Source organism: Cynocephalus volans, chromosome 13 (genome assembly GCF_027409185.1).
Source record: "Cynocephalus volans isolate mCynVol1 chromosome 13, mCynVol1.pri, whole genome shotgun sequence".
NCBI lineage: Eukaryota > Metazoa > Chordata > Mammalia > Dermoptera > Cynocephalidae > Cynocephalus > Cynocephalus volans.
In genome coordinates this window covers 110,851,191-110,873,615 of record NC_084472.1, presented here as the reverse complement: position 1 = coordinate 110,873,615, position 22,425 = coordinate 110,851,191, and the positions used below count along the sequence as shown (strand labels likewise).

The 22,425-nt window shown below is 34.7% G+C and overlaps 1 protein-coding gene across 1 annotated transcript in view; it reads right to left on the bottom strand.

Moving 5' to 3' along the window:
• Nucleotides 1-762: 762 nt before the first annotated feature.
• Nucleotides 763-22,425, bottom strand: part of LOC134361753 (A disintegrin and metallopeptidase domain 3-like) — an 88,872-nt gene continuing 67,209 nt past the window's right edge. The window contains 3 exon segments of the mRNA XM_063076731.1: nucleotides 763-952; nucleotides 8,830-8,991; nucleotides 21,120-21,238. Coding sequence (XP_062932801.1) covers nucleotides 763-952; nucleotides 8,830-8,991; nucleotides 21,120-21,238 — 471 coding nt within the window.

Below are 22,425 nucleotides of genomic sequence, written 5' to 3'. Positions count from 1 at the left end.
ATGTAGTACTCTGTTGTGTTCAACTTTAAAAAAAATGTTTAGGGTAACAACACTACAGGGGTTAGGAGAGAGAGTCTAATCTTTAATTTATGACTCCAATTCCACGACAGTAAGCTGCCTTCTGTTGAAAATACTTTCACAAAAACTTTATTTTCTTCTATTTTTTTTTTTTTTCTGATTTACTACTGTTTGTACATTGCCATTGAATGGTCACTTTAAACTTCAAATTGCTTGCTGCTTGTCAAGAAGCTTATATCAACTACAAAGGACATGAAGTGGTTTTACCAAGAAGGACATGAAGTGTTCAATACTTGTCTACATTTTTGGAATTCTTTATATGGAATCCTAAAGCCACTTTTTCCTGTAATATGTTATTTTTTATTTATGTTTTTTAAAGCTAAATTTAGGTATAATTGAGACACGTGTAAAAATTGCACATAATTGCTATATACACCTTGACGAGTTTGGCCGTTTTCATTCAGCTGTGGTACCATCACCACAGTGAAGGTGCTGGGCAGATTCGTCACCTCCACAACTCTGTGTTTTAGGCGGTTGTCGTTCTTGCTGTTTTGGGGTAAGAACACGGCACAGCACCATACTGGCGACGCTATGTGCCGTCTCGTGCAGTGATCTCTAGAACTTCCTTATCTTGTGCAACTGAAACTTTAAACCCATTGAACAGTTCCCCATTTCCTCTTCTCACCAGACCCTGGAAATCACTGTTTTATTCTCTGCTTCTATAAATTAGAGTATTTAGAGACTTCATGTCAGTGGAATTGCAGTATTTGCCCCTCCGTGACGAGCTTGTTCCCTTAGCATAATGTCCTCCAGGTCCATCCATGTGCAAATGGTGAGATTTCCCTCATTTTTCCCGTAGCGTGTTTGCATCACATTTTTTTGTCTTTCGATGGGAACTTGTGTTGTTCCCATGTCTCGGCTATCGTGAATAATACTGCAGGAACATGGGGCGTAGATAATCTTTCAAACCCTGATTTGAGTTATTTTGGATAAATACATAGAGGTGGGATTTCTGACTCATATATTAGTTTTATTTTTAATTCTTTGAGAAATCTTCACACTGTTTTGCACAGCGGCTGCACCGTTCCACATCCCCACCAACACTGTTTAAGTGTTCCAGTTTCTCCACAAACTTGACAGCACATGTCATCTTTTGTTTTCTTTTTTGTTGTTTGTTTGTTTTTGATAATAGCCATCCTAACAGGCAAGGTGATGTCTCATTGCGGTTTCGATCCTGCATTTCCCTGATGATTGGTGACGTCACGCACTCTTTCATATACCTTATGGTAACTTACATGTCTTTAAAAAACATATTCACGTCTTTGCACATTTTTTAATTTGGTTATGTGTTTGTTTGTTGGGTATTGAATTGTGGGAGATTCTTTTATTTATTTATTTTTTGCATAGTACTTTTTTTTATTGGTTATGAATATTCATGAGATACAAAGCTGATTGTTACCCCTCATGCCCAAGATGTGATGCCAGATCCATACTGGCAGCATGCCCATTACCACAAATTGCTGTTATACCCTGTGTCCCGCACCCATTTGTCCCTGACCTCCCTCCCCACCCCGCTTTCTCCCTTTGTATTCCCAGGTATGTTCTCTCCCTTCCTTCTTTCTCTCTTAGCTCCCACATATGAGTGAGCACATGCGGTATTTATCCCTCAGTGCTTTGCTTATTTCACTCAACGTAAGTTTCTCCAAGCTCATCCATGTTGTTGCAAATGGGAGAATTTCATTCCTTTTTATGGCAGAATAGTATTCCACAGTGCACATATAACCACATTTTCCTTATCCAATCGTCCATCGATGGACATTTAGGTTGGTTCCATATCTTGGCTATTGTAAACAGAGCTGTGATGATCATGGGAGTGCAGGGATCCCTTTGACATGATGATTTCCATTCGTCTGGGTATATACCCAGAAGTGGGATTGCTGGATCATATGGAAGATCTGTCTGTAGTTGCTTGGGAAACCTCCATACTATTTTCAATAGCGGTTGTACTAATTTACTGTCCCACCAACAGTGCAGGAGTGTTCCCTTCTCTCCACACCCTCACCAGCATTGGTTATTCTCTTTTTGATCATAGCCAGTCTAACCAGGGTGAGGTGGTTTCTCAGTGTGGTTTTAATTTGCATTTCCCTGATGACTTGTGATGTTGATTCTTATATATTTTGGATATCAACTCCTTACCAGATAAGTGATTTGCAAACATATCTTCCCATTTCACAGGTTATGTTTTCACTCTGTTGTTTGTTTCCTTTGCTGTGCAGGAGCTTTTTAGTCTGATGCAGCCCCACTTGTTTATTTTTGGTTTTGCCTCTGCTTTTGGTATCAAATCCAGGAAATCACTGTCATGACCAACGTCCAGAAGCTTTTCCCTGTGTTTTCTTCTGGGAGTTTTACAGTTTCAGGTCTTATATTTCTTAGGGTAGACCTCCCTCTAACACACTTGTTTTCCTCCTTTAATCCCTTTTACCAAGTGTTTTTGTCTGTTTGTTTGTTCTCTTATGTTTTTGTAGACATATAATGGCCCAAAATAAGTTAGTGGCAAGAAAGATCAGGGAAAGCTGTGATATAGTCATCTCAATTTTTATTTTTTTAAACAGCTTTATCGTGATATAATTAGCATACCACACAATTCACGTTTAAAGTGTTCAGTTGAATGATTCTTAGTATCTCACTGGTATGTGTGAACATTGCCTCAGTCAATTTTAGATTAGTTTGATGACCTCAAAAAGAAGTCCCTGCGTGTTTCGGCTCTCACTCCACCCCCCAGCTCGCCCTCTCTCACCTACACGTCTAGCCATAAAAACCACTCAACTAACTTTTGTCTGCATAGATGTCCCTGTTTTGGACATATTGTACAAATGAATAATATAACATATGGTCTTTGTGACTGGCTTTTTGTTCATGCAGCATAACATTTCAAGGTTCACTTGTGTTGTAACAGCATCAGTGCTCCATTCTTTTTTACATCTGAGTGATATTTCATTGTATGGATGCACCACTTTTGTGTACGCATTTGTCAGAATGTGGACATCTGGAAAAGGAAACTCTGGGACAATGGAATTTCTTATCTTGGGATGTAACAACCTCTCTAATTAAAAAGAGGCCAAGATGCTTATTTCCTGCTCAAGAATCACAGCAGCTAGAAGAATTAATTGACTCAAGCTTGCATACTTTCAGTCATAGGGTTTATTTTGGTTTGTGAAATTCAGAGTTTTAAGCCATAACAAAAGGAGAGAAAAAGAGGTTTCTTTTGTTCTTGAATCAAGCAGGTTAAAGATGAATTTCTTGGTAATATTCTTTCTCCAATCTATGGCTTTTTAATAATATTTCTAAGTTACTGTTGTAAAAAAAATAAAGAAAAATGCTAAATTTTCATTGTTAAAAAAAGCTGTATAATTTTGCTATACAATTATAGGTATAACAATTAATTATTATAGTTATACTGTTGCCATCTGTGTCTATGATCTGGGACATTTGTAATACCATGTCTCTTTTTCATGAATAATTTGTAAAAGCCACAATGATTGCAGTAGCACCTCCACTTCCGCTCCTGCTGACACACAGACTGATTCCAGGCTTTTAAAGTGTAACTCGTGTGCTCGTGATCTGAACTCTCCAATGACGCATCCCTTTCACTCAGAACAAAACAGAGACTGCCTCGAAGACCTCCAAGACCCTCTATGAGTGTTACTTCTCTGACCTAATCACGAGGCAGCCCTCCTGCTAACTCTGATCCCTGTCATTCATCAAACATCCCCGACTTATTTTTGCACTGGGTCATTCACGTGTTTACAAAGCTATCGCCCAGGTATAAGCATGAATAATTCTGCCAGCTCTAATGCCTGTGTAGAAGAGAGTTGATTTACAACTGGAATGAAAAAGCTCTACTCTGTCCCTGGGAAATCCTGAATCTGGTTTTGACTTTTTGCCAGGATAAGGACAGTGATGGCCCTTATGAGCTAAACCCTTATGATGGGCTGTTTAAAATTTAAAATAAGAAACCTTAGGCCTCGTGTCTCTCTGACCCCATATGCTTGCCTGCAGTCTCTCTCACTGCACTCTACCTTTGGCATTTAAATAAAAGCCTTATGTGAGTTGGCCCTGTGAAGTCAGGTGACTCTGTGCAAATAGCTAACCTGGGTAAATATTTGCACCTCCTTCAATTCTTCGCTTACATATCCCATGCTCAGTAGGGTCTACTGAAACAGCCATATTTAAGATTGCCATCCCGTTTCTCCCTCAACATCAGCTCTCCAACTCATCCTTACTGCTCTAGTGTTTTCTATATCATTAATCACCTTACAATGCACTGTATAATCAGCTTATATAATGCTTATTATTAATGAACTGAAAGCCTAACCCACTATGTCAAATTCTTGGGGAAAGACTTTATGTAAACATAAAGTACTCTTGGCAGGAGAAAGCTGTGAAAAAAAAGAGAAAAAGAAAAAGAACATACAGCAAGACATTTGGTTTATGTCTTATGAGTTGCAAGAACACAGGCAAATGGCAAGCTCAGTATTGCTTGAGGAGCAAATCAGTGAAGTTAGGTGGTGGCGGAGAGTTCAGGTGAAGGCGCCCAGCATGACGCAAGATCAAGACTGAAGGACATGAGAAGATGACAGTGTACCAAGCACCAAAATCTCTATCCAAGACATGGGATTTTAGTAAAGTTATCAAAGAGGAGGTAGATATTGGTTGGCACAGAAATAAAACTATTTTATATTGAGTTTAGGAGTTATAAATGTTTTCTTCGGTGACAGATAAGGAAACAGAGCCCGATTGACTTAACTGTCAATTAGAGTCAGAAGTGGAGGAATGGCAGGTAAGTAACAGAACAAACTTTTGATCTCAGTCTTGGTTGAATTTTTGAAGTTTTCCATTTACTCCCAGTAATAGGCCTAACTTGTCCAACATCATTATTTCTTTGCACATGTCAATTAGATCTTTAAACAATATATACGGATGCCTATTTTACCTCCTCTTATGATAATTGTCTTCCTGCCTTGGAAGGAGGGTGCATCAGCATTTTGTCTGGCATCTAGTAGGTCCTGAATCAATGTACATTTTATTTCTCATCCGCAGTTGTATATCAGGCTATGCGTAACATGATTGTGGCATTCTTTTTTTTTTTCTAAATTTTATCATTGTTGTTGTTACATTCTGGAGTCTGAGTGCCTAAAATTAAACTGCAACTCCAAAATTTAATACAATTCTATACACATAGGGAATTATTTAATTTCTTAATGTCCCTTATCTCATTTCTAAAATAAGGATAACAAAAGCCATGGAGTCTCAGTGAGAAAGAAATGTAAATGTGGGAAGACAATCTGTGTAAATCCTCCAATTAGAACCTCAGATGAGGGAGCAGTAAGCAAGTATGATTGCCCATATATACTTTAAGAAAATACTTACAATCTCCTTAAAGTCATTTCATACTACAAAAATGCTGCTTAATAAATCTCTGGCTAAAAGTAGTTAGCATTAAATATTTCTAAACTAATATAAAATAAAATAACATCAAATACATTATCTTTGTGTTTGTTTTAGCATATAATATTGACAAATAGGAGTCGTGGTGGTAAAATATGGACATAATACTTTCTCATACCGAAGTATTGCTAAAAAGAAAAAACTGTATCATGAATTATGTCATCTGGTCAATAGCTGGATTCCTTCAATTCACCTTTAAGTGTATGACTGGGCGCTGTCACGACTGCTGTCTTCTGATGGAGATCTGTATAAAAGAAACAGCATTCGGTTCAGGCTTGTGCAACACTGTAATCGAGCAAAATGAAGAAAATACAAAAGCTGGATTTGTGACAATTATTCCATTAATATGTACCAGTGTCCACTTTGTTTTCCATATCCCTCTCAGAGACCATATTTCTAGTGTTTTGTCTCTTTCTAATGTTGGTCTAACTCCTAAGGATGTGAAGGATTTCTTTTTCATTTCACACTAAAACTCTATTCATTGTTATACTCTATCTTGTCTACATACAAGACAGGTTGAGATATGAATATATCTATGATCGTGCTTCTCCAAAGTTAAAAAGATAGCTTACAGAAACATCTTAATTTTAAATTATTATCTCTTCAATTATATCTAGCACATAAATATGTAAATAGCTGATTATCTGGACTATAAAGTCACTTTCATTAATGAGGCCCTACGTGAGTCCTGTAGGTTTTCCAGGTACATTTAGCTACATTTTGTGGATTTATACAGCCTCCCCTTTGTCTTTGGAATATTCGTAAACACATACAGCTCCTGCTGAAGAGGAGGGTCATGGTGTTCAAGTTCCTACTACGTGGCTTCATCTCCTTGGCCACAGATGAAGAGTTTAGGTTTGAACACCTGTTGGTCTGGGCAACAGACTCTTCCAACCCAATCTGTGCAGACTGGGTCACAGACCTCTCATATGCAGGTCGTGAACTGGGTAATTGGAAAAAGATCCTGGGAGTGGTTGGCAAGGTTGACATGCTCTATTCGGACACAAGCTCAGCCCCCAGTGGATCAGCACTGTTGTCTTTTATACTAGAGTCAGATAACTGAGGAACACATGGGCCCACGTGTGCAGTCACACCACTCTTACATAACATGTTCCCAGCAGACATGCTGAGTCATGCTCAGCTGGAGAGGAGGTGAGGGAGCCTGACCAGTCTGTCTCCGTTTTCCTCACAACACCTAACCCAGGATCACAGTCCACACAGAAGACTGGCTGAACTTAGGTGCCCTGCACAGCTACTTCCTTCTGTCTCCAGAGAATATGAACTAAGAGGCATCCGCTGTAGACAGATTAGTGGTGTTTTGTTTGAAAATGAATATGGAAAGAGTTGAGGTAGATATATTGGGCCAAGTGCAAGCAGAGCATTCGATTTAGAGAGAATGGACAAGACAGGAAGGGACACTGAATCATAGAGCCAGACGGACAGAATGACCTAGTTCCTGACCATCCAGTTCATTACCCACTTTTGTGCTTCAGCTGTTTCATTTCTTAACCTTGAAGCCCTGAAATCACTTATTGTTTCTGTAAAACAGGCTGTCACGACCAGATTTTGTCATTTTTAACCAAGGATCCACTACCATAAAATGTCTTCCAAAAGTCAGATTTCCTTCTAGCAACAATTCTGAATTTTCCAAGATGTCTTAAGAGCACAGGAAGATTTATGCCAGCTATTGATCCAGGTAATTTATAACAGTTTGATGATTATGTAAATGTCTATATAAATCATCCAGAATACTCCTGATACAGGAGGTTCTGATTTCCCTGGGCTCAGGTTTCAGGACACGCCTTTGGGTTTCCAGCCACCTCCCTGAGGTCTCAGGCCCCCTCCTCTGGGCTCTCCCAGGGAGGAAAGTGACTGTTGCCAATTAGACCTATTTTTTACACCAACATGAGGAAAATGAGACCACTAGGGGCTGGCTTATGCAAATCCAGTGGCTGGGCATACTCAATAAAGCGCACAGAACATTCTTGAATGTGCCTAGTGCATGCGTTAGGGTCTGACCAATGAACCTGCTCCAGGAAAAGACCTGCTGAGTATGTGCAAGACTAAATGTTACCTAACTGGGAGCCACCCCTTAATTGAATATTCATTAGCTAGAGAAACTATAAAAGCTGAATCCCAGCAAAAGGCAGGGTTGCTCACTTTCTTAGAGGCAACCCACACTTCACTGGCTGAGGTGTGTCTGCTTTGCTTTCATATCCAACTTACTTTCAGAGAGCAGGTGCTCATTTTTTTTAGGCAGCCTGAACTTTGTACTGAACTTGAAGCATGTTTTTCTTGCTTTTGTGTTAGACTTGATGTTTGTACTGAATTTACCTTTATGTTAAACTTGGTGTGGGCCCTGCTCAGGCTCTGGAGATTTGCTGCACTCTCTGTGGAACCTGTATTTCTTATCTATTACATTAAACTTGCTCTCACTTTCTACCATGACTCTGCCCTTGAATTCTTTCCTGTGGCAGGGTCAAGAACCAGAGGACAGGGTGGGTTAAAGCTGACTATCAGGCCCCCCCCAGACTTTAACTCCAGCATCACTACCATGAATTTATCTTGCTGCTGCTAACTTTTTAATAAATAAAATGAACTAACTTGAGAAACAGCAGTGTTGATGGAAATTTTATATTAATATTTTATATCCATCAGCATAAGCAAGAAACAAAGAACCATTTTCCTTTAGCATAGAAGACCCACTTATTTAATTTTACCTCTGTATTCTCAGGTTCCTAAATATTTATTGAGCAAATTGCAGCCTGTATTGGTGCTATAGTAAAGAAAAAAAGATGTGCTTGAGCAATAATTATAATTTTAGAAATGCATCAGCAATATTAATTATGTGCAAAATGCAGAATATTCTATATGAGTTTTCTCCCTCATTTTGTGCCTTCTTCTGTTTTTCTTGCCTTCTACACATTCTAGTCACAAAATATGCTTCCTTGGCTTTCTCTGTTGATCTACTTGGCACGACTGACTGTCAATGTGAGAAGAATGGGGTTGCTTGGGAAGCTGACAGAACCTCCTAAAACAATTAGAGCCAAAGGAGCTTTCCACTTGAAAGGCACTGAGAATAAGCTGAGTAACTTCAATTTTTCTTGGTGCTATAAAAACATGAAGGATACCTACCTGCTAGAAATATGAAGAAACTCTGGTATATACTTGAGTATACTTATTCAATATTTGTAAACATGAACCCAATTTATCCAAGAATCCCAGCCTGTAATATTCTGAATTGCATTTAGATTTTTCCCATAAAGTATTTAAATATTAAATGTAAAAAACAAGCTCACTTACTCACTGCTTACTGTTCCCACTCTACTCCAAATTCCCTTCATTTTATTCCATTTAAGAGCAACGATGGCAGTTAAAATGAGGAAAGGTAGAAAAATGTAGAAACTGATCAAAAGGCCATTTTTTCGAGGAGCAGCTTGTTGTTTTACAAGCAAGGATGGACTTCTATCTGAAACATGAGAATGCCTTTTAACCTTTTCAAAAATGGTATTTGAATCAAACTAGCAATTTGAATTACAAAAATTTGGAATTTACATGATACAAAAAATGAGTAAATTTGCATTTAAAAGTGTTTTACAAACTTCTGTGACTGTGCCCCAGAGTGCATTATATATTTATGTCAACTTAATACATATCATTGACAATATACAATATTATTGACATCAATTTATTTATAATCTCTTCATGTATATTTAGTCTTTACTTATGTAATGTACTCTGTTTACTCTATTATATTCCCTTCTGTGAACTGCTACTTAAAACACATTAAATTAATATTATTACCTAAAAATAGAATATTCAATTTAAAATAGAGTAAAATAAATATAAATGTTTTAAAATTTTATGAAAAATTATTGACAAAAAGGTTTATGATAGTAAACTAGGTTAAATTTCCATATTTTCTATATAAAGTGATATTTTTCTAATTTTGGCTATACAAGTATTAATTGGAAATGTAGATATTCCTCTAAGATGTTGTAAAGACATATACAGAAGTACTTCAAAAAGTTCATGGAAAAATTCATAGTACCTTTCAATTCTATTTTCCACAAACTTATGAAGTACTCTCCTATATAACTCTTAGGAGAATTAGAGAGAAAGATAAAATCTATGGAAACATGGTTCAATTAAGCAGAAGAAACTCACCAGACAACTAAAACATAAATATAATAAATTAAGTGAACAGAATTATGATCAAAATGACTAGCATTCTATTAAATGTAAATAAATGTAAAAAACAAGGAATTTGTAACTTTAACAAATACACACAAACAATTCAATTATATGTTCATTCTAAGCATGTTACCTAAAGGAAAGTGATTCTGGATGTTTTATGTATTATAAGAAAAAGAATGGCAAATATGTGCAAAAATATCTGAATTAGGCAAATATGCAGCATCTTCTGCTGTGGTAGAGCTCAGTGCTTTTAAATCTCTCCTTCCTGCCTTGTCCAACAGAAAAGACTAGCTAGACCATCTTATCAGAAACCTTCTCATGTGCTTAATTACTGATTAAAAGTAAAAGGCTGATTAAAGTAATTGGACCTAACTATTTAATTGTATTAATTGGGAGATATCCATTACTCTAAGTTATAAGTTAGCACTTTCACTTTTGGCCATGATAAAAAATTTTGTATTAAATGGTTCCAAACTAGCTCTCTTATAATGAAAATATAATATGCGGGGGGTGGGGGAGGAATGAAAGAAATAGTTTCTGGAAGTCAACAGGAAATGCAAAACTATAATACTTGAAGGAAGGAAAACACGTGATGTTGATTTTTTGATAATCCAGTTCTACCTATGGACAGTTTGATGATCTCAGCACAGGCCAAGGCAGCGTTTCCACTGAGTTACGGAGGCAAAGAGCAGAGTTCAAGGCAGCAGACTGGGCTGAAATCTGCAGGATACAGCATTGGAAAGAAAGTTGCTTGGTGGATTAGGTACCCCAGAAGTGTGTGTGGGAGCCTTCTCGGGGTCCTTGGGACAGAGATATGTAGTATATACACAGTATGAGAAAACCTGAAACTAGGCAGTTCTCACTGGGTTGAGCATGAGATGGAGATACTTGAGTTTGAGCAGCGCTGGCAAAAGGGCGCCACGAAGATCCCACTGTTTCTACATCACAATTAACACGTCTGTATTTTTTAAATTATTATTATAATTATTCTAGTGGATGTGAAGAGATATCTCACTGCAGTTTTAATTTGCATTTTCCCAGGTGTTGAACACGTTTTCTTGGGTTAGTATACAAATCTTCTATGGAGACATGTTTATTTAAATCTCTTTCCATTTTTAATTGGGTTATTTGTCCTTTTATTATTGACTTTTATTTGTTCTTTATGACTTCTGGATACACACCCCATGTAAGTTACAAGTTTGTCTTTCCTTTCTTGGTTGTATCTTTTGCATTACAAAAGTTGTTACTTTTTATGAAACTCAATTAATCTGTCATTTCTTTTTTTCCTTGTGCTTTTGTATCTTTTATAACATAGCTTACGCCAAGACCACAAAGATTTACTTATATGTGTTCTTCTAAGTGTTTATAAGCGTAGCTCTTTGCATTTAGATCTGTGACCCATTTTCAGCTAATTTTTTTGAAAGTTGTGATGTGGCAGTCAAACCTCTTTCTTTTGCACATGGGTATTCATTTGTTTCAACACCATTTGTTGAAAGACCATTCTTTCCCTGTATGGAATTACCTTGTCACCCTTGTGAAAATCAATTTACTCTAAGTATGAGGCTTTATTACTGGACTTTGTTCTATTCCATTGAACTATGTCTATTCTTAGGACAGTACTATGCTGTATCCATTTCTTTCTTTTTTTTTTTTTTTTTTTGCTTTGTAATAAGTTTTGAAATTAAGTGTTTTTCCACTTTCAAATTTTCTTGAAAACTGGATTTAGATTATTTTGACTATTCTCTGTCCCTTGCATTACCATATGACTCCTTAGGATCAGCTTGACAATCTCTGCAAAAAAGAAAAAAAAGTCAGCTGGAATTTGCTAAGGTTTGTGTTAAATCTGCAGATCAATTCAGGGAATATTTCTACATTAACAATGGCAAGTTTTCCAGTGCATGAGCGGGTGATATCTTTGCATATATAGAGATATTTAGTTTCTTTCAATAATGGATTTTTAGTTTTCAGTGTATGTTTTATGTTTTTTATACGATTATTTCAAAACATTGTATTATTTTTGTGATATCATAAACACATTTTTTTACTTTAATTTTTATCAAGATAAAATACAACACACACAATTTAACATTTTAAACATTCTTAAGTATACAGCAAGTGCCACTAAGTGCATTCACATTTTTGTGCAACCATCACTATTACCTTCAACTTCAGAACTTTCTCACCCTGCCAAGCTCAAACTCTCTGCTCATGTAATATCAAGGTAGCATTCCCCTGTACCTCCAGCTCCTGGCAAACAGCATTCTACTTTGATTCTATGCTTTTGACTACTCTAAGCAACTTATATAAGCAGAATCATGCAATGTTTGTCCTGTTCTGACTTGTTTATTTCACTTAGCATAAGGTCTTCAATTTGTTTCCATATTGTATCATGTTTCAGAACTGCATTCGTATGTAAGACTGAATAATGTTCCATGGTATGTATACACCACATTTTGTTCATCCATTTATATGTCAATGGACATTTTACATACTTTGGCTATTGTGAATAATGATGCTATGATCATGGGTATATGAATATCTGTTTTAGTTCCTGCTTTTAATATTTTTGGATATATATCCAGATGTGAAATTGCTGGATGATATGATAATTCTATGTTTAATTTTTAAAGGAATCAATCAACATGCTGTTTTCCACAAAGGCTGTGTCATTTTACATTTCCACCAACAATGCATAAGGGCTCCAATATTTCCATATCATGATTAACACTTGATATATTCTAAATTTTTATTTAAAATCGCCATCTTAATAGGTATGATTTGGTATCTCATTGTAGTTTTGACTTGCATTTTCCTAAAGATTAGTGATATTGAATATCTACTAAGGTGCTTATTGGCAGTCTCTAATCTTCTTTGTATATATGACTATTCAAGTCCTTTGCCCATTTTTAATTGTTTTTCGTTGTTGTTGTTCTTGAGTTGTAGGAGTTCTTTACATATTCTGGGTGTTAATCCTTTATCAGATATGTGATTTGAAATATTCTATCCAATTCCATGAATTGCATTTTCACTCTGTTAATCATCTCCTTTGAGGCACAACAGTTTTTAGTTATGATGAATTTCAGTTTATCCAGTTTTTCTTTTGTTGACTGTGCTTTTGTTTGCCAAGTGCAATATTGTGGCATTCTCCCCTTATGTTTCCTTGTAAGAGTTTATAGTTTTAGCTCTCGCACTTAGGTCATGGATTCTTTTTGCATTAAGTTTTGCATATGCTATCAGTATGGGTCCAAACTTATTCTTTTGAATGTGAACATCTAGTTATCCCAACACCGTTTGTTGAGAAGACTGACCTTGCCGTGTTTCAATGGTATAGGCACTTTTGTTGCAAGTCATTAGGCCATAGATGCAAGGATTTATTTCTGTGCTTCCTTTTTCATTCCACTGGAGAAGAGTTTTCTTATCTTGTTGTTCAATGTAATATGTCAGCTATCAAGAAGGTACCACAGAGTCCTGAAGACAACTTGTCTTTTTATTGTAGCTTTCGTTGAACATATTTGAGAATTCAGAAACTTTCTTAACTCCACATGGCAGAAGGGACTAGGGTTCTCTCTGGTATAAGGACATTATCTCTGGATTAGGACATTAATCTTAATCATTAGGACTGTGCCCTCATGACCTAATCACCTCCCAAAGACCCTACCTTCAATACCATCACTTTGGGGATTAGGTTTTCACATATACATTTTTTAATTGAACATGCATATTCGTGGAAGCTGACCATCACCACCTATGCCCAAGATTTGGTGTCCAGATCAATACTATCAGCATGCCCATTACCACAAATTGCAATCATTCCCCATGTCCCCCACCCAATTAATTCCCAACTTCCCTCCTACTCCCCCCACCCCACTCCATCCTGCAACCCTAGGTCTGCTCTCTCCCTCTGCAAGTCCAATGCACGACTGTGGTCTTTCTTTCCTTCTTTCTCTCTCTCTTAGCTCACACTTATGAATGAAGACATATGGTATTTTTCCTTCTGTGCCTGGCTTATTTCACTCAACATAATTTTCTCCAGACTTATCCATGGTGTTTCAAATGGGAGAATTTCATTCTTTTCTAGGGCAGAATAGTATTCCATGGTGTATGTATACCACATTTTCCTTATCTAGTCATCCATTGATGGACATTAAGGTTGCTTCCATATGCTATTGTAAATAGAGCTGCAATGAACATGGGAGTGCAGGTATCACTTTGATATGATGATTTCCATTCTTTTGGTATATACCCAGCAACGGGATTGCTGGATCATATGACAGATATATCTGTAGGTGTTTGAGAAACCTCCACACTGTTTTCCCCAGTGGTTATACCAACTTATCGTTCCACCAACAATGTAGGAGTGTTCCCTTCTCTTCACATCCTCGTCGGCATTTGTTATTCTCTGTCTTTTTGATTGTATCCAGTCTTACTGGGGTGAGATATCTCAGTGTGGTTTTAATTTTCATTTCCTTGATGATTAGCTGTGTTGAGCACTTCTTTAAGTACCTGTTGGCCATTTGTATGTCTTCCTTAGAAAAATGTCTATTCAGCTCTATTGCCCATTTTTTAATTGGGTTATTTGTTTTTTACTGTATAGTCACTCTAGTTCCTTGTATATTCTACATATTAATTCCATGTCAGATGTATAGTTTGCACATATTTTCTCCCATCCTGTAGGTTGCTGTTTGATTTTATTGATTGTTTCCTTTGATGTGCAGAAACTTTTTAGTTTGATACAATCTGATTTATTTTTTCTTCTGTTGCTTGTGCTTTTGGGCTCTTGTTCATAAAGTCTGTGCCCAGTCTTCGTTCCTGAAGTGATTCCCCTATATTTTCTCTTAATAGTTTTACAGTTTCAGGTCTTATGCTTAAGTCTTTAATCCATTTTGAGTTGATTTTGCTGTATGGTGAGAGGTGCAGGTCTTGTTTCATTCTTCTGTATATCCAATTTTTCCAGTGCCGTTTCTTGAAGAGGCAGTCTTTTCTCCAATGTATGTTTTTGTTGCCTTTGTCAAATATCAATTGGCTTTAAATTGTAGGTTGATTTCTGGGTTCTCTCTTCTGTTCCACAGGTTTGAGTATCTAATTTTATGTCAGTACCATGCTGTTTTGGTTATTGTATCTTTGTAGTACAATCTGAAGTCAGATAGTGTTATGCCTCTGGCTTTATTTTTTTGTTCAGGATTGCTTTGGCTACTTGGGGTCTTTTGTTGTTCTATACGAATGTGAGGATTCTTTTCTTTTTTTTCTCTGTTTCTGTGAAGAAAGTCATTGGTATTTTAATGGGGGCTGCATTGAATCTGTACATCATTATGGGTACTATGGAAATTTTCCATCTTTTCATGTCTTCTTTAATTTCTTTCATTAGTGATTGGTAGTTCTCATTATAGAAATCTTTCACCTTTGTTAAATTGATTCCTAGGTATTTTATTTTGGGGGTGACTATTGTAAATGGGCTTACTTTCTTGATTTATCCTTCTGTTAGTTCATTATTGGAGAATACAAAAACAAACAATTTGGGGTTGTTGATTTTGTATCCTGCAACATTACTGAAATTATTAACCAGCTCTAAGAGTTTTCCGATAGTCTTTAGGTTTTGCTATATATAGAATCATGTCATCTGCAAACAGAGACAGTTTGACTTTGTCTTTTCCTATCTAGATGCCCTTTATTTCTTTCTCTTGCCTAATTGCTCTGGCAAGTAACTCCAGTAGTATTTGAAATAGGACTGGTAAGAGTGGGCATCCTATCTTGCTCCTGTTCTTGATGGGAAAGCCTTCAGTTTTTCCTCATTCAGGATGATATTGATGGTGGGCTTATCATAGATGGCTTTTATTGTGTTGAGACACTTTCCTGCTACACCTAATTTGATGATAGTCTACATCAGGAAGGGATTTTAAATTTTAGCACAAAGAACATTCTCCAAGATAGACCACACGTTTTGTCACAAGTCAAGCTTCAATAACTTTCAAAAACATCAAAATAATTTCAACTATCTTTTCAGACCACAATGTATTAAAACTAGACATTAATAAAAAGTGAAACTCAGGAATCTATACAAATACATGAAAATTAAACAACAGGCTCCCAAATAACCTATGGGTCCAAGAAGAAATGAAACATGAAATCAAAAAATTTCTAGAAAAGAACAAAAATAAAGACAAATCATATCGATACCCATAGGATACTGCAAAAGCAGTGCTCAGAGGGAAGTTTATAGGAATAACTGTTTACATTTTAAAAATATATAGAAAGATTTCAAGTAAACAACCTAACTCTACACCTAAAATAACCACAAAAACAAGAGCAATCCAATCCCAAAATGAGTAGACAGAAAGAAATAATTAAAATTAGAGGAGAACTACATGACATAGAGATCCACTGAACAAAACAAAATATCGATGAAACAAAAAGTTGGGGTTTTTTTGAGAAGATAAACAAAATAGGCAAACCATTAGCTAGGTTAACAAAAAGAGAGAGAGAGAGACAGAAAGACAGAAAAAAGACCCAAATTACAAAAATCAGAAATGAAAAGGGAGACATTATAACTGATTCCACAGAAATGAAAAGAATCATTAGAGACTATTACAAACAACTATACACCAACAAATTTGAAAACCTGGAGGAAATGGATAAATTTCTGGACTCATACAAACTACCAAAACTGAACCAAGAAGAAATAGAAAACCTGAACAGACCAATAACAAGCAACAATATTGAAGCATTAATCAGCAATCTCCCAGTGCAGAAAAGACCAAGACTAAATGGCTTCACTGCTGAATTCAACAAACATTTAAAGAGGAATTAATAACAATTCTCTTCAAACTATTCCAAAAAATTGAAACAAAGGCCAGTCTCCCAAACTCATTCTATGAGGCCAGCATCACCTTGATACCAAAACCAGACAAAAAAGTAAAACAGACCAATATCTCTGATTAACATAGACACAAAAATCTTCAATAAAATACTAGCAATCATGATACAGCAACACATTAATAAATAATACAACAGGATCAACTGGGATTCCTGCCAGAGATGCAAGGATGGTTCAACATAGCCAAGTCAATAAATGTGACACATCACATCAACAAAATCAAGGACAAAAACCATATGATTATTTCAATAGACACAGATAACATATACATTTTGAAAGGGTTAAAACACTCAGTTTACAAAAAATGTTGAGATTGGTCATATAAATGAAATCTCAGACTATGAGTCTTCAGTTGATGATATAATAATTTTCCTTCAACTCACAAATCAGTGAGTGAACAGTATATTTCAAAAGACAAATTAATATATAGAATTTAAATCCTGTCAGTCATACAATAGGAAGGACTTCAGCATGCAATATTTTTCCACAAGGACCTGGAGCATTTTGTATTGTAAAGAAGACTTAGGAGAGTCTCCTTGCTTCTTCTATGATATTTGGACTTAAACATTTATAAGTGGGTAAATACTGAGTCAGCATCAAATAGGTATGCAAAGTCAACTGAAAAGAGTCAGATGGTACAGGAGTAAAAAATTAATGTTAATTATTTTCATTGGTGTTTATAAAATAAAATCAAAATATTTTATTTATAGTACAAAGAAGATGACATAAACAAAATTGTGACCATCAAAGTTGTGTGCTTAGTATGCAAATGCAAAAGGAAGAATCATGAGTAATGGTCATCCTTATTAGAGGTGTCTTTTAAATATACCTGGTAATTACAGGAAGAATATGTTTCAGTCTCATGTTAGACAACTGAGAATTACATTTAAAATACATAATGCATCTTAGTATATATACTTAGAACTTCAATAAAATATGGAGTAAAAAATTGAGTTTTCTATGTTTAAATTTTGGTAAAAATTTTAATAAAGTTTATTTTTCGCATTTTTTATTTTTTCTTCGCTAAGTTATATGTAATGGATTTTTTAAAGTTAAGAAGAGGGTTTTGGCAGTTGGTTAGAGCATTATGCTGATTACACCAAGGTCTAGGGTTCAATCCCTGCACAGGCCAGCCACCAAAAAATAAAGTGTTTTGGATCTACAAGTTGATTGTTGAGGGCTAATTTTACACAAAGTAGACTTTAGGACAAAGATTAAAGAAATACATTACATAAATAATGAAGCAGTGATTTACTAGAAGGAAATCTGAACTATGTACAAAGATTTAAAATGAAATAATACACAAACTGACATAATAAAATGAAGAAATAAACAAACCCATAATTGTGATTGAAATTTTTAAAAACTCCTCTTTCGATACTTAATAGAAGTAGGAAAAAAATCAATTGGGTCAATTCCTTGAAAAGTATAAACTACTTCAACTCACTTAAGATAAAATACATAATATGAATATCTATATATCTATTTTAAAAATAAATCTGTATTTTCTGTGTCTGGCTTATTTCACCTAATATAATTTTCTCCCAGCTCATCTATGTTGCTGCAAGTGGCAGAATTGCATTCTTTTTTATGGCTGAGTAAATTAATTATGATTTGTAATAATGAATATGCTAATATTGATTTGATCAACACATGTTGTACATAGGTGATGGTCGTCAATGTTGTACCCCCAAATTATGTATAATCAATTATGCTTCAATAAAAATTTTTAAAAAATAAAATAATAATAATAAATATTTTATTTCATTATTATTATTATTATTTTTACCCTGGTGTACTTTTTTTTTTTTTTGGTTAAAAATATTTTAAAAGCTCCCATGAAAAAAATCATATGAATTAACTGGAAAATTTTACCAAACATTTTCTTAAAATAATGCCAATTTTAAGCAATAACTTCCAGAGAACATAAAGGAGGAGTAAACACTTTCCAGTAGATTTTGTGAAGTCAGCATTATCTGACATTAAAAATAGAAAGACAATAAAAGGAAGGAAGGAAGGAAAAAGAAAGGAAGAAAGAAAACCACTATCTCTTAAAAACATAGACACGAAAAACCTCAACAGAATATAAACAAGTTAAATCCACCATAGTACAAAAAAACAATAGATCATGACCAAGGAGGATTTATTTTAAATATGCGAGGTTGACTCAATATTCAAAAATCAAGACAATCCATCAAATCAACAGGATAAGAGGTAAAATCATATGATCCTATAAGTTAAGACCAAAAAGCATCTGAAAAAATCAATACTGTTAATAACAAAATACCTCAGAAACTAGGTATTGAAGAAAATTTTCTCAAACTCATAAAGATTATCTACAGAAAACCCTGCAGCTAGCATCATAATTAATGGTGAAAGACTGAATTATTTCCCCCTAAAATCAGTAATAAGACAAGGAGTTTACTCTCACAACTCTCATTTAAAATAGGACTGGAATTTCTAGTAAGTGCAATAAGAATACATATTGGAAAGGATGAAAGAAAACTATCTGTAGTTGAAGATAATATAATTGTCTACATAAAAATCCCAAAGAACTTACAAGAAGCATCTCAGAAGTAAAAATAAATTAAATTGTGTTTCAGAATACAAGATCACACAAAAATCAATTACATTTCTATATATAGGAACAATGAGCAAGTGAAAATCAAAACAAAAACATAACATCATTTACCATTAAACTAAACAAGATCAAATAACAAATAACAAAATAGCAAAACATGCACAGCATTTGGTAAAAATTACAATTTTCTGTTGAAAGAAATCAAAGAAGTCCTAAATAAGAGAAGAGACATACTGTGTTCATTAATTCAGGTAAATTTTTCCTAAATTGGTCTACAGATTTAACACAATTTGTATCAAAATTAAAGCAAGAATTTTTTATAAACACTGACTAGTTATAAAATTTACGTTAAAAGGAGAGATCTTAAGAGAAGCAAAACAATTTTGAAAAAGAAGAATAAAGTGGGAGGAATTACTTTTTCCAATGTTAAAGATTACTATAGAGCTACAGTAATCAGGAGTGTGGTGCTGGAGGAAGGAAACACATAGATCAATGGATCAGAATAGAAAACAAAGAAAGACACCAACCAAAATCTGTTCTATTAATTTGTGACAAAGGTACACAAACAATTCAGTAGATTAGGGATAGCTTTTTATCAAAATTGTGCTAATGTAATTGAACATACATCAAAAATTTAACTTTGACTTAAGATCTTCCACACTTTATGAAAATTAACTCAAAATGTATTATGGATTTAAATGTAAAACATAAAACTACACCTTTTAGAAGTATCATAGCAGAAAATCTTCAGGTTTTATGACTGACAAAAAGCTTATAAACCTAATAACATAAACACAACCCAAAAAGGAAAAACGTAGACCATCTAAATAAACATTAAAAAAAGAAATAAAAAATACTTTTAGTCTCAGAAAAAATAGATTACAGACTTGGATAAAATGTGTGCAAATCACACATCCAACAAAATACACGTATCTGCAAAGCGTAAAATCCAAACATGACATTTAAATAACACAGACAACTTAATTAGAAAATGGCAAAAAATATGAGCAGACTTTTTACTGAATAGAATGAATATACAGCCAAATAAACACATTAAAGATTTTCAACAGCATTATACATAGGGAAGTGCACATTAAAACCACAATGACATATTAATACACAGCTAAGAGAATAGCTAAAATAAAAAATAGTGATACCATCAAATGTTAGTTGAGGAGGCAAAAAAGTATGTCATACATATGTTAATTTTGGGAATGTCTAGAAAATAGTTTGGCAGTTGCCTTTAAAACTATAAGTAGCTTAGAATGACCCAGCAATTTCACTTTGGGGCATGTATCCCAGAAAATTAAAATTTTACTTCCACGCAGAATCGTGAACATGAATGTTCGTCACAGGCTTATTTGCAATAGCTAAAAATTAGAAACCACCCAAATATACCCATACAAATAGATAGGTCATCAAAAAAAAAAAGAAAGAAAAAAAGAAAGAAAAAGAAATAAAGTATTGATACATGTGACATTTTGGATGGTTTGTGGAAATTATGAGAGAAAAAATTCCAAGCTCACAAAAATACAAAATATATGATTTCATTTATTAAATCACATAATTAGAAAGATGTAGAGCAGTTTAGTGGTTGCAAAGAGTTAGAAATGAGGAAAGAGGGCATCAGTGTACCTACAAAAGAGAAATTTACGTAGTCATGCAGTGGTGATCCAGTTACGTCATCGTGATTGGGTGGTGGTTACATGAATCTACACATGTAAAGTTGCACAGAACTAAACACACACACAGATAAGTGCATGGATACTAGTGAAATCTGATCAGTGCTATAGATATGAAAGATTTGATTATTTTTCCCTTTCCATATTATGGTTAACTTAAAAGACACAATTCAGTTGTGAACTAGCTCATTGCAATAGGCAATATCTTTGAAATACACTTCAATAAGGAAAGGCAGCTCTATTGGAACACTGATCTACATACCAACCTGTTGCAACCCAGTACCCATCATCAATACTTCCTCCTGGTGATGAGGGGGCCGGTTCACAAGTTGGAGGAGAGTACCCAACATCACAGTGGCAATTAAAGTGATCGTTGCAAACCTAAAACCAAAATCAGATATAAAGAGAACATATAATGTACAACATAAAAATTAAATGCATTATTTGTGATTCTTAGTCTATGTATTGAAATATTGTAATTTTGCATAAATAGTTTTAATATAATAAGTAAAATAATTCTTCACAAAATGTAATATAATACATTTTCATGCAATATCTTTTTAAATATCGTAGGTGTACCTTCTTATTTTTCTCCTGTATTTCTATATAAAAAGCAGACAGCATTCTTGATACAATCAAGATGGCTTATGCTAGAATGGCACAGAGATTATTAAGCTAGAGAGTATGAAATGGCAGGAGTTAAAGTTTATTATGAATTGTGTTCTATTTTAAAGAATAGCTGTGATGAGAGCCAACTTTTATGAAGAATGGGAAAAACACTAAAGAGAGAAGCTTACTTAATCACACATAGAAAGCAAAATTTACATGGCAGGCTAGAAAATATCTACAAATGTGATCTTGTGGATGAATAGAAACAGGGTCAGTACCAGAATAGAAAATCCAGACATAAGTTTATGCAAAAATCAAATAAGAAAGTAAATTAAAATTAAATGAGAAAAAAACAGAAATTTTAAGTAATAGAATGTGTAAGTGATTTGGGGGAAAATATGAATGCAAGACAAACAGGTCACTTTGTTGCTGGATTACTATATATAAAATATGAAGCATCGGGGTGGCAGAAGACACTGGACAAAAAGTTAAAGCTAAATACATGCTTGGAAAAATCCTATAATATTTACAAAATTCCTATAACTCAGTAGATAATTTCATGATGGATGGACAAAAAATGCAAGTGGCAGATATGAGCACATACACTTAAGAACTGTTCTCAAATAAATGCAGATTAACAATGGATTTAGCATGTCAGAAGAGGTTAAAAAGACTGATAAACTAGTCTGTCCAGAACATGGTGAAATGTGCATTCTCACATGTAGTAGAAGGGAACAAAAAAATGTCATGATATTTCTTGAAGACAGTAAAATACTTATGAAAATTTAAATGGTGCATATATTTGGTCAATAAGGCTTTAATGCAAGTAATTTAAGAAATTACATCAGATGAGTGGATACGGAAAATGTGGTACATCTACACAATGGAATACTACTCAGCTATAAAAACGAATGAAATACTGCCATTTGCAACAACATGGATGGACCTTGAGAGAATTA